Below are 14,083 nucleotides of genomic sequence, written 5' to 3' on the forward strand. Positions count from 1 at the left end.
TTTTGTATATTTATCAGTGATATTGATGAAGGTATATCAGGCTTAGTGTCGAAGTTTGCATGATACAAATATTGGCTGAGTTGTTAATGACAGTAATGGCAGTGTGCTACTTCAACAAGATCTAGAAAATTTGTGCAGATTGGGCTGAGAAGTGGCAACTGAAGTTTTACATTGACAAATGCAAAGTACTGCATATGGGTAGAAGTAACCCCAGAGAAAAGTACCAACTGTGTAGTACTACACTAAAGGTGGTAGAAAATGAAAAAGATCTGTGAGTAATTGTGCAGTCAGATATGAAGTTTTCTGAGCAGTGCAGACAGGTGGCCAGGGCAGGTCATGGGGTTTTGTTAATGATATATAGGAATTTTGCTAGCAGGAAAAAGGAGGTGATTGTCCCTCTGTATAAGGCAATGGTCAGGCCATGCCTTGAGTACTGCGTACAGGTCTGGAGGCCTCATTTTAGGAAGGATGTAGATTTGCTTGAGCGTGTGCAGAGAAGGGCAACAAGATTGTTGAGGGGAATGAAGGGATCCTCTTACCAAGAGAGTCTTAAGTTCTGAAAATTGCAGCGGCTGGAGACTAGGCACTTGCGATATGATCTGATTGAGGTGTATAAGGCCTTGAATGGGTTGAGCATGCTGAATTCTGATGGGATTCTTCCACTAGTTCAGATTACGAACCTAAGGGGGCATAAATTCAAATTGAGGAAAGACAGATGTAGAATAGGTGTGCGGAAATTGGCCTTTAGCCAGCGGGTGATTAATTGCTGGAACAAACTTCCATCTGTCTTTGTAGAAGTTGATATGTTAAATAAATTTAAGGAGGAACTAGACAAACATTTAGAGGGAATTGTTGTGTAAATTTTTTTTATTTTTTATTATTATTATTATTATTATTTTGTTTTTGGCTGATGCTGCATAAGCTCATACACTTGCTTTCTTGCATCACATGCCACTACTACTACATCATATAGAATCTCTGGTCACTTTTCATGGAAAAGTTGAGAGAAACTCAAGCAGTTGCCAATGTTATTTGAAGAAGACAAAGAGTGAGAGCATATTTTGCGTTTATATGTCTCTTGCTAAAAATTATATTCTAGTAATCAATATCTTTCATAATATAGGCGCCTCCGTAGCCAGGTGAGCAGGAGCAGCAGTGCGTAGCACACGCTTCTTGATTAGACCGGGATTCGAGCCCGTGACCACCAAATACGGAGGATGCAGAAAGGTCAGGGAATGACCACCGTATATCCCTGGAGCAATATGGTCTTAGTTGCTAATGCTCCTAAAAAAAAACAAATAACTTTCATAGTAGCCCTCTTGATAGCATGGCTTGCCCAGTTTTGGCAATTTTCTGAATAAGCTGGACATTTTCATTGCACCAGAAATTTGGTTTAATGTATTAAACCAAAATTGGTGCCTCCAGTTATCTTTTTATATATTTTGGTGGTTAATGAATTTTATGAGATTTTGCTGAAGAACAACCTCCTGAACATTTGTGTTCTTCTGCACTTACTCTTTCCATGAAAATCAAATCCTATTGTATGTGTGTTGTATCAACTTTACTTTATCTTGTGTAACTAGCTTGGCAATTGCTTTGACTGTCTGGACTTGATCTTTGAGGCCCTGGACTTGATCTTTGAGGCCCACAATTGTAGAGCACTTCATTCCATGCTTTTCTCAGTATAGTTTTCAAAAACTTGGAAGCTTAATACTGGCACAGTATTTTCAGTATCTCATGATGTTGAAGCTTTTTAGTTACTCTGTAAGGAGTCTGCTTATCCTTTACATCAGAAGCCTGTAACAACAGAGACATTTTTTACTTGTAATGATGTGCTTTAAAAGTGGCACCAACAACTCCTTGGTCCATTGGTCAAATGAGTGATGTTACTTGGTGACAAAAAAAATTAATGAATAAAATCTACCTCTAAGAAATTGTAGGAGCTTGAGATTTTGCAGATGGCTTGGTGTGTTAACAAGCAAAAACAAGGCTTTTTTTCCCCTCCCCCTATTTCTATTTTTTTTTTTCTATCAACATGCTACAACAAAACCCAGATATAAACCACTGTTGAAATCTTTTTTATTACCCATGTTTTTCATTTAGATCACAGATGATAGTCTTTTCTATTGTTGAATGCCTCATCAAATATTTTCAAAATGATAGCTTCAACAGTTTTAATTTACTACCCAATGTGTTGGACCCTGATAGCAATTTTTATCTGTCTTTGGCTGCTTTAAATCCTGGTGCTTCCTTTTGATCTGTATATCATCATGTACAAACATGCATGATGATATTCACTTTCAGTAACAGCCAGTTTAATAAAAGTTAAAATCTGATTCTAGGGGATATTCACCTTCATTTATGTGTTTGAGCCTTTAAGAAAATTCAACTGCTACCTGTTTGTTAGTGCTATTTTTTTCTTGGTTACATAGATGCAGTAGATGCTGCTTCATCACTTAAATTTAGCAAACCGAAACCTGCTATCTATGATGCTGTGTCATTGTCCCCCCTCATCTTACTCATCCTTCAGTTCTGTAGATATTCTTTCCATTTTCTCCATCTGGAAACTTCTTGTAGAGTTAACTTTTTCAAACATTTAAAGGAGTGAGAAACTGAACAAACCTTTTAATTTTTTTCAGCACTGTTCAGGATTGTTTTGAATGTAGAGCTAGAGAAAAATGCCTCTCCCTATTGTTTGCCAAATTTGATTCAATAAAATTCATAAAATCCAAATTTGATGTAGCTGTTTTAAATAAAATAGCTGCTCACGCTAAAGAACTCTTAGAGATCATTGATGCGGTAGATTACATGGAAGTATGTGGTCGTACTCCGAAATTCAGAGAATTGACATTAGAACAAAAAGAAAACAAGTCTGAAAAATGCCATTTAAGTTTTTTTTTTTTTTTTTTTTTTTATGTAAACCCCAAACACGAAAGGTGTTAGAACCTATAGTACTTAGTACCATGCTTGGGTTGGAGGTTGAGAAGACGAAAGAAGATATTTGTTGACATTGGACTTGAACTTCAGTAGACTGTAATTTTCAGGAAATACGTATAAAGGAAGATTGTTCCAGGAAATGGCAGTTGAATGAATAAACGAGGAAGATGAAATGGACAGTAAATGGATGTTGTCTGGTGACTGCACTTGTTCGGACTGTTTTGAAAGAGAGAGTGGGAATTATAGAAGCCAAATCAGAAGAACAGTGCCCATGGAAATATCTGTAAAAGAGGCATGCAGCAGAAACAGTGCGTCTATTAGAAAGCGAGTGGAGAGACTCTGTTAGAGATGAGTCATTAATTAACCTAACTGCCCTCTTCTGAATGGAATCAAGAAGCCTGAGAGAGGTTTTGGGGGCACCACCCCAAATGTGGGAACAATATTCCATGGCAGGGCGGATTTGCGATTTATACAGAGTGAGCAGCTGTTTGGAAGAAAAGTAACGCCGAGAGCGAAAGAGAAAACCAAGCTTTTTAGATGCAGAGGAAGCAATATTTGTAATGTGCTTGTGCCAAGAGAGATTAGAAGTCAGGGTAATCCCCAAAAGAGATATATCATTTTGACTAGAAATTGGAGTGTCACTAAAGATAAGCATAGGAGCAGAAGAATCCTTTTTGCGAGATATAAGACAAGACTGAGTTTTAGAAGGGTTGAAATCAACTAAGTTGTCTTTGCCCCACTGGAGAATTACCTGAAGATCGGCATTTAAGGAATTGGTAGCAGATTTTCGAAAAGTTGAAGCTGATTGAGCAGGACAAGATTTCTCAAAACGGAAAGTTGAATGCAATGTGCTATCATCGGCAAATCTATGGATAGGATTTCCAGTCAATGGAAGAAGGTCATTGATATACAAGAGGAAAAGAGTGGGGGAAAGAACTGAACCTTGGGGGACACTGGCATTAGTGGAGAAGTTAGAAGACAGAGAGCCATCTACCATCACCCTCAGTGAGCGATCAGAGAGAAAACTGGATAACCAATTACTAAAAACAGTTGGCAAACCATAAGATGGAAGCTTGTTTAGAAGACCTTTATGCCAAACACGATCAAAAGCCTTTGAGATGTCAAGAGCAACTACTTGTGTTTCACCGAACCTTTCCATTGAAGTAGTCCATAAATGGGTAACATAAGCCAGGATATCACCAGTGGATCGACACTGACGGTATCCACTGGTGATCGTTGATCAGACGGAAGGTTTTTAGGTAGTTTAAGAGTTGGCGGTTAATTGATTTCTCCATTACTTTAGAAAGAGTAGAAGTAATTGCAATGGGACGATAATTGGATGGGAGGGATTTGTCACCCTTTTTAGGAACTGGCTGGATATGAGCAAATTTCCAAGCAGAAGGAAAAACACCTTTGGAATAAGAAAGTGAAAAAAGGCAGCAAAGGATAGGAGTAAGTTCAGGAGCACAGATTTTGAGAACAAGTGGAGAAATACCATCAGGACCTGGAGCTTTCTTAGCATCAAGATTCATCAAAAGCCTTCTGATATCCTTTTGACGGAAGACCACAGGAGGCATTGAATGGACCGTGTTGGGAATGGTGGGAGGTGTTTTACCAAGTTCATTAATACATGAGCTGGAAGAAAAATGGGATGCTAGCAGGTCAGCTTTATCCTTGGCTGAAGTGACAACAGAACCATCTGGTTTGGTCAGAGGTGGAAGCAGAGATGGACAAAAGTTGCGGCCAATAGCTTTGGCAAGAGACCAGAATGCTCGGCTACCATTAGGGCAAGAAGCAAGTTTTCTACTCTTAGCCTGTTCAAACTCTAGTTTGGACTGATTAATAACTGCTTTACAATTGTTGCGAGCTTTGGTGTAGGCAGAAAATGAAACTGAAGAATTAGAAACAAGCCAATTACGATATGCAACATTCTTCTCTTGAACAGCCTTAGCACATTTATTGGAAAACCAAGGTTTAGATAAAGGACGAGATTTTAAAGTGGAGTGTTGGATAAAGGATTCCATTCCTGCAAGAATAATTTCACTGACACGATCTGAGCAAACGTTGACATCAGAAATTTTGAAACAGTAATCCGACCAAGGAAAAGAAGAAAAGAAGTCTCGCAGGTCATCCCATTTTGCATTCTTGTAATGCCAAACAACACGAGGTTGGGAATAGCCATGAGATAAAGGTTCCATTGGAGAAGAGACAATCACCAAGTTGTGATCTGAACTGCTTAAAGGACCTCTCACTTCGACCGTGTACTTAGAAGGGTTGTTTGTGAGAAAAAGATCAAGTGTATTGGCTGTATGATTCGGATTGTCCGGTATTCTTGTAGGTAAATGAACAATCTGTGCTAGGTCATTAGTAATTGCAAAAGCCTCAGCATCTCGACCTGCTGGGTCGGTGTGACTAGAAAACGAAAGCCAGCTGGAGTTGTGAACATTAAAATCACCAAGGAAAATTACCTCACTGTTAGGAAAGTTGGACTGGAGAAAGTCAAGTTGCAACGAGAGGAAGTCAAAGAGCTCCAAGTGATTAGTGGAGTTGGGAGAACGGTAGAGACAACAGATGAATTTGACACAATGAGGTAGAGAGATTTTAAGCCAGAGAAGATCAAAGAGAGGAGATTCCAAATTGCCAAGTCTCTGACAGGGAATATCAGAACGGACATATGCACAAGTACCACCTTTGAGGCGAAAGGAATCATACAGCAAATAATTTGGGCATCTGAGATGAGCAGTAGTTGAATCAACCGATAACTGAGATTCTGTCAGAAAAAGTACATGTGGTTTGGCAGACTGCAAGTGGAAATGGACATCGTTTAGATTAGAATTGAGACCACGTATATTTGTGAAATGAATTAGGAAGTCCTTGGGAGGTTTAGATCTTTTCGCAGATAAGCTTGTTCTATTAGTTTGACAATTCATGGTGTATTCAATAGTAAGAAGAAGTGGGTGGGACATGCTGTATGAAGTAATGAAATTTTTGGATATGGCGTACATGTGGTAAGAATATACCCAGATCCTTGACATAACGTGGCCTCGACAATGCTCCCCGCATACACACTACTCGGACTCCCTCCAGTCACTATCTGGCAGAGTAGAGGTAGCAAGATTATACACTAGCTGATCCGGAAGCCTCCTAGAGAGTTACCAATAGGTTCGGTCCGGTGTACTAACTAGCGGCCGGCCTGCGAAAACCGTTTTAGAGCTGTACCCTCGAAATGTAAGGAATATTGGATCTCGCCACGACGTTCATCATAACCTCAAAAGTCATCAGTCATACTGCATGATGGAAGAAATAGGGAAGGGTTGACCGGAACTTAGCTCTAGAGACTAAACATGGGTTCCACCACTTCAAGCCTCCAATAAGCAAAGTGGTGGTATTTCACCGGTTGATGAGAGTCATCTACCACCTAGTACTGCCTGGTAACATAGAGGGGCGGCGATCCTCCATGTGGTGTGGGCGCCACACCTCGACCCCTGCTTACGTTGGTTCACACCTGGGTGGTCACCCACCATGTGCTTGTGCATGGAGGTTATACCCAGGATTACTAACAGTCCCACCATCGTGAAGGTGCAAGCAGAGGATTTGGCTGTCACAGACCGTCCAGACTTCGCCGAAATTGGGTCCACTTGACTTGAGTGTCACCCGAATATCAGTTCCATCAGCGTTTTAGACTCCCAGGTAGCAAGTACAGCTTGTCTGGCATATCTGAGAGAATGTCTGTGACAACCTCAAGGACCAAAGGACCAAGTTATGGAAGGTTTATTTCAGATTAAAAAATAAGGGTTAATCTTGAATAATTTTTTTGGTATGTTGCCATGGGCAATGAATTGCTTGCGCTAGATATTACTATCATTAATTAAGACCATTGTGACTCTCAGTGCTTAAGATATAATACATTCAGGACTTATTTTCAGTGGAAATTGGATGTGAAAGATATTCCTATGGATATAACTTTGACTCAGTTTATGAGAACAATTTTCCCATGGTTAAAAACATATTAAATAGATAAGTTTCTTTAAAGAAACTGTATTCAAGAAATTAAAGAAAATTAGTCTTGCTAAGAAATCTAAGTTCATTGTAACAATAAATCATTGTAAATAATGTGAATAAATCCAGGGTTAAACTTCACATATTGAATATTGTGTCAAAACATTCCTATATATTTATTAACAGTGTAAATTGTTTCTGCATTTATACATTTAGTATATTATATCAGCAGCCGGCGCCTCCGTAGCCAGGTGGGCAGGAGCAACAGTGCGTAGCACACGCTTCTTGATTAGACCGGGGTTCGAGCCCGTGACCACCAAATACGGAGGATGCGGAAAGGTCAGGGAATGACCACCGCATATCCCCGGAGCAATATGGCCTTAGTTGCTAATGCTCCTAAAAACCAAATAACAACAACAATATCAGCAGCCATAGTTCTTATTTTTGTGTTCTGTTTTTACAGAAATCTGCCATTGAAAAAGAAGAAAAAGAAGAGAAAAAACAACAGGTATCATTCTATTTTTTTTTTCTATTATTTTTATTTATTTATTTATTATTATTATTTTTTTTGTTATGATGCACTAATTTAACTAATTTGTTTGGATTATTAGAGCTGGATTGCAAAGGATTAAAGGCTGTTGTAAAATAAATTTTGAAACCCTTCACAAATTCACTAATTATAATTCATTCCTTTTTCTAATTCATCACTGCATTTCTTTTTTTCACTCTAATTAAAAAGCAAATTTTTATCTATTGAAAATTGTACAGAGTTTTAATTTTTTTATTAAACAAATTATGCTTTTTCATTGTTAGAATACTGTTTCAAATCTTTTGATCCTAACATTGCTCAGGTCGTGTCAGTGAAATTATCCTTTCAGGGTCGAAATCCTTTATTCCTCATTCCACCCAAGAAAATTGTCTAAACACTGGTTTTCTGAAAAATATGCTGTGGCTGTTCAAGATAAGAACATATATATCACAATTAGCTTCTGTCTAAATCTTCACCCTCATTTTATACCTACACTGAAGCTCACAACAGTTGTAAAAAAAAATTATTAATAAATTCAAACTTGATTTTAAAAAACTAAGAGTAGGTAACTTGCATCATATGGAAATGGTAGTCAAGTCATCTGGTCTCTTGCCAAAGCTAATGGCCATAATATCCATCTATACTTCCACCACATAACATCCTGGTGGTTCTGTTGAATCCCTACTTAGATAAAGCTAACTTATTAGCATCTTACTTTTTCTTTGAGTCTTGCGTCAATGATCGTGACAAGTCTCCTCCTACCATAACAAAATCATTCCATTCAATGCCTCCTTTGGTGTTCCAACAAAAAGATATAAAAAATAATCCTGAACAATCTTGATATCAAGCAGTTCTTGTGTCCTAGTGTAATTTACTCCATTTCTTAAAACCTGTACTCCACAGATAACTTCCTTTTTGTGTCTCCATTTTACATAGAGACACAAAAAGCATTAAAATTTGCATATATTCAGCTGGTTCATTTAAAGGGCATCATATCCCACCCTTCCAGTTATCATCCCATTGTACTTATCCCAACCCTTTCTACACCAATGAGCCAAAACATGACCAGCAAGTTGTTATGCAAATCGAAGCAACTGAAGGTGAACTACGGTGTGTGTGTTGGGGGGCGGGGGTCGGGACACAGTATTAAAAAAACCTGATACTGAGCTCTGTTAATCAGTGTTACTCTTGTTCTTCAGATGGGAAAAGCGGACTTAAGCGAGTTTGACAAAGGCCAAATTGTAATGGCCAGATGACTGAGTCAGAGCATATCCAAAATGGCATGGCTGGTGGGATGCTCATGGTCAACCGTGGTTAGTACCTACCGAAAGTGGTCCGAGGAGGGAAAACCCACGAGCTGCCAGCGAGGTGTTAGATGACCACGGCTTGAGGTGAGTGAAGGCTCCCTCGGATGGTATGTGGCAACAGAAGGGTGACTGTGGTGCAACTCGCCAGTAATTGGAATGCTGGTGACGGGAGTAATGTGTCACAACACACACAGTACATCGGCACCTCCGTAGCCAGGCAGGCAGGAGCAGCAGTGCGTAGCACACACTTCTTGATTAAACTGGGGTTTGAGCCCATGACCACCAAATACGGAGGATGTGGAAAGGTCAAGGAATGACCACCGCATATCCCCAAAGCAATATGGCCTTAGTTGCTAATGCTCCTTAAAAAAAAAAAAAACACACAGTACATCGAACCCTGCTGAAAATGGGGCTGCGTAGCCGCAGGCCGCTCCAAGTGCCCATGCTAACCACGGTTCGCTGGCAACAGCGCCTACAATGGGCATGCGAGCATCGAACCTGGACATTGAGTGATTGGAAGAAGGTTGTGTGGTCCAATGAATCATGATTCCTGTTGCACCATGTGGACTGCCGGGTATGTGTGCATTGTTTACCTGGGGAAGTAATGGCACCTGGATGTACCGTGGGACAAAAACAAGCCGGTGTCATGCTTCGGGCAGATGTTCTGCTGGGACACCCTGGGTCGAGTCATCCATGTGCTGAGCACTCTGACGTCTACCACCTAGCTAAACATCATTGCTGACCAGATACCCCCTTTCGTGGCAACGGTCTTCCCCTCTAGCGGTGCCATCTTTCAGCAGGATAATATGCCATGCCACACCATCTGGATTGTTCGAGACTGGTTTGTGGAACATGAGGAAACTTCCAGGTATTACCCTGGACTCCAAATTCTGCAATCCCATCGAGCATCTGTGGTTTGTGTTGGAACAGCAACTCTGATCTGCGACATCTCAATTACGGACCTTTCAGGAGTTAAAGGATCTGCTGGTTACGTGTTGATACTACAAGACACATTCAGAAATCTTGTAGCATCCATGCCCCTGCTGGGTACGAGCTGTTTTGGTTGCATGTGGAGGACCAACATCATATTAGATAGGTGTATATAATGTTTTGGCTCATCGGTGTATTTTCCAGTATGGATTTTGTGAATGTCAAATTCACCAGTAAATTTCGTAACTATTATTATTAATCTTTGGATAAAATTAAGTTGGAAAAATTCAAAGAAACTGAAGCAGTTGCTCTTGACATTTCTAAGGTTTTAGTTGCACTTGGCACAAAGGACTAAACAAGTTTCTATCATATGATTTGCTTGCTGAGTTTTGTACACACCTGCTCTGCACAAACAGCTACAGCTTCTCAGATATCCATCACCATTTCCTTAAATGCTGCTCTCTGGGTAATTCTGCAGTAGGGAGAAGACTTAATTTTAGTCCTTCTAAAACCCAGTCCTGCCTTTTTTCTCTCCAAAAAAAAAAGTCTTGTGCTTCCATTCTCATCTTCAATGACACTCAAATTCTTGACAAGATCGCAGATATAATTTTCTCAGCAACAAAAAAAACCAACTAGGTTTTCTTTTTTGCTCTCAGAGTTGCATTTCATTTAAACAGTTACTGACTACAAAATACACAAATATATTCTACCATGGAATACTATCCCCACATTTGGGGTAGTGAGCAGTCAAGTTAATAAATGTCCCATCTGGTTTACTCCTTCTATATAGCCATCTGAAAAACTGATCATAATTATCGCCAGTTTTTTCATGATTTGTCCACAAGTTTTTGGACTTGGGACAAATTAGATGTTATGGGGGAGCACTCTTTAATGTTACTAGCATTGCATTCATTCATGCCACTTGGGGCTTGTACGTTTACATTTTAACTTGCTAAATTTACAAAATAAGTAAAAACGTGTTATCCTTTTTCCTAATGTGTTGAAATTCTCGAGGTTACAAAAACATGAATATCAGCTTTTAAATGAGTATAGCAGACTTTATGGAAGGTAGTATTAAAATAAACTCCATTGATGTTTATAAATTATTCAAAATAGAATTTTTATAACAGAATTTTTTTAAATGAATATCAGGTTTTTATAACTTTTTTTTGCAATGTTTATTTTGTTACTTATTCTGCAGATATCAATCCCATCGAGCATCTGTGGTTTGTGTTGGAACAGCAACTCTGATCTGCTTATTAACTTATTAACTTAATTAATAAGTTAATGTAAGTTAACTGCTTATTAACTTACATTAACTTATTCATAATTTAGTTAATGTATTTAATGTTATTATTATTATTTTTTAGATCTTTATTTAAATATTATGATTTTATCCAACACACATGAGCCTGTTTTTACTTCCTTTTCATTATAAGTGAGAAGCAAATAAAAGGAGTTTCATTGTCTTTTGGAGTAATAATATTTTATATATGTGTTGTTTATAAAGTTAAGAAATTTGGTTTACACAACATTAACATTCTCTTGTTGCATCCCCAAAAGCAAAATTCATTACTTTTTTGATGGTTGGTAAAAAGGTGATTTTAAAAAGTTACTTGGGGAAGCAGCAGTTTTGCTAATTATTTTTTCTTAATTATTAAACCTTGAATATTTGTGTGTGTGTAAAGTAGGTTTAATAGAAACCCAGTTATAGGGCACTTGTCTCTGATCGAAATCAGTTACAGATAGAGTTCAGCACCTCATCTATCTAGTACCTTTTTTTTATATATATATTTAGAAGTGGAAATGTGTAGAGGGGACGAGGAGGTAAGGAGGATGCTCTCATCCAATGATTGATACTCTTGTTTGGTTCGGTGGACCTGTCTAATTTCCATTGTTTTTGAAACAAGCATTGCCATGCACACTGCTTGCATCCTGTAATCAGTCTCTACACCTGTCTAATAGCATGCTACTCCTAGTTGGATAGTACTGGAATCTGATATGCTATAATTTGATCTCCCACAGATCACACAGCTGATGAACTGATAGACAATATGATATGAGATGATGCAGTATTTGTAAACATAGTGCTCTGAACAGATTTTTATTGAGCCTAATTGAACCAGATTTTTTACTACATATACTTGGATTTTTATCTTTATGCATTTTTTATATATACATGTGTGTCTGTTTTTCTGTATATCCAGGCTGCTGTACATTGCCGTGTTGCTGAGACAACATTATTGACCCTTGCAGGTTTTGTAGAGTGGGTTCCTGTCACATATATAACTGCAGATAATAGTCGCTTGTTGCAGATGCTGTGCTTGCTGCTTTGTGATGATTCTTTACAACAACATGCTGCTGAATGTCTGTTTTTAATTGTCAGCCGAAAGGTACATTTTATTTTATAAAAAATTAATTTTTAATTTAAGTCATACACTTTAATATTTTAATTTCTCACTTGTAGAGACTGCTTCCTTATTTCTTGCCAAAATTCTCTTTGTTGCCGTATACTGCACCTGCAGTATACGGCAACAAATAGAATTTTTATTGCATTCTCAGGATAACAATTTCAAAAGAATAATTGGTATTTTATGAACACTTTAATTTATAAAAAAAACTTCTAATTTAGATGTTGAAACAAAAGTTAATCTACAGCTATGTTACTAGAAAGGTAGTCTCAAGTTTAGCACTTACTCGTTTATACCACATCTCTTTCTAATTTATTATGTCTCAAATAATATCACACTGGGAATAGTTCACTCCTAGTAATACTGAGCATTTTGTTTAGTGGAATGTATAAACAATATGCAGTAATGGGAAGATTCCAATAAATATGATAACTTGATTAGCTACTCACTGTGATAGGACAAAGTTTCTGTTATGCTTTTTGGGTAACCAGGGCATAGTACTTAATATGCTACTTGAACAACCGCCATGGTGGGTACCATCAATGTTATAACTTAAATAGCAAAAAAACAAGTGCAATTAGCAGAACTAGGTCAATATGATACAGGAATAATAGGTATTACAAAACCAAGAAGATGAATAGAGGACAACTGCAGCTAAACAAAAAATTTTAAACTAATTCGTTCTTTACATAAAATACAGTGCAAGGAAGATGTAACCATGTAGATCTTGTGTGAAAGGCATGGCATGCCGTACATAGACAGAAAACTTTAACATAATACTTAACTCCATGATAAACTGACAAAATGATAGTTTACTGATTCTTAAGCATAGTAAAATTACAATGAAATAAGTTCAAAATAGCTAAATGATCTTTCCCTAAATCTGACATTGGTTTAGAACCTCTCTGAGCTTTGTTATAAAGTCTAAAGAGATTATAAAGAAAAGAAAGGAAGGATAATATAAGTTTTAAAAGTCAAATTAGTTGCATATTTTTCTCATACTTACAAACAAGCAAATGCTACATAGAAATACCACACAATAATTTTTCAGAAAATGAAATTTTTCTTTTCAGGTGCAGTAATTTCTCTATCTATTTGGCAAATTATTTTCAAAACAGAATTTACTAGACAATAAAAAATTCACAGTGGAGAAAGAATGTCTTTCACTTAACAAGAAAGAATTTATAATTTACTATTTTATTCAGACAGATGTATCCACACAAAGTACATAAAAATAATTCTAATATATTGATTTTTAATTAAAAAAAAATTTTTTTTAAATTACTACTGCTATATTATTTGTGTAAAGCATTGAAGCAAAACTTCAATGATTTTTACATATTTGCTATATATCAAAATTGCTTCAGATAATGCTTTTTCGATGTTTGGAGCCATATACTGATTGATGGCTTAAATCCTTCAGTAATCTAGAGGATATATTCAGATCTGACAGAGTTTTAGATAGTTGTGGTTAAAGCCAACTGTTAAGCTTTGTCTAATCTGAATATCTCCAGACATCGTATTACATAGGTAAGAGTGAAAAGTACAGCCACTCCCTGACTTACGTAAGGGTTGCATTCCACAGAACTCTACGTAATTCGGAATTACCCTAAATGCTTATGCAGCACTCGCAACTATGCATGCTGAATTTGATTGAAGCAAAAAAAGAAATGTTCGACGAACATGTAAATAGAATTATTTATTCAATTATTTTACCTCATGCGCAGGAAAAATTACGAAAGTGTACAAAATTACAAAAATTATAAAATTACAAAAAGTTTTACCATTCGAGCATTGTTGCCAGAATTAACTCTCCAGCTGATAAGTACACCTCTGCAGAAGTTGAGGGCTGTGGAGTTTTAGAAGGGCTTTTTTCCAACACATCACAAAATTTCTCTGCAGCTGCAGAATCGACACTGGCGACTTCACCTTTAATGTTTTGGAAACCAGTGCGATGCTTGAACATATTA

General features: G+C 37.5%; 1 protein-coding gene across 1 annotated transcript in view; it reads left to right on the top strand.

The window, feature by feature from the left end:
* Ranbp21 (exportin-5-like protein Ranbp21) overlaps positions 1 to 14,083 on the top strand; it is a 246,751-nt gene that overhangs the window by 36,785 nt on the left and 195,883 nt on the right. Inside the window, exons 6-7 of the mRNA XM_090376372.1 lie at positions 7,400 to 7,444; positions 11,910 to 12,095. Coding sequence (XP_090232498.1) covers positions 7,400 to 7,444; positions 11,910 to 12,095 — 231 coding nt within the window. The remainder of the gene's footprint in view (positions 1 to 7,399; positions 7,445 to 11,909; positions 12,096 to 14,083) is intronic.

This window comes from Mastigoproctus giganteus, chromosome 6 (genome assembly GCF_048544385.1).
Source record: "Mastigoproctus giganteus isolate SK-2022 chromosome 6, ASM4854438v1, whole genome shotgun sequence".
NCBI lineage: Eukaryota > Metazoa > Arthropoda > Arachnida > Uropygi > Thelyphonidae > Mastigoproctus > Mastigoproctus giganteus.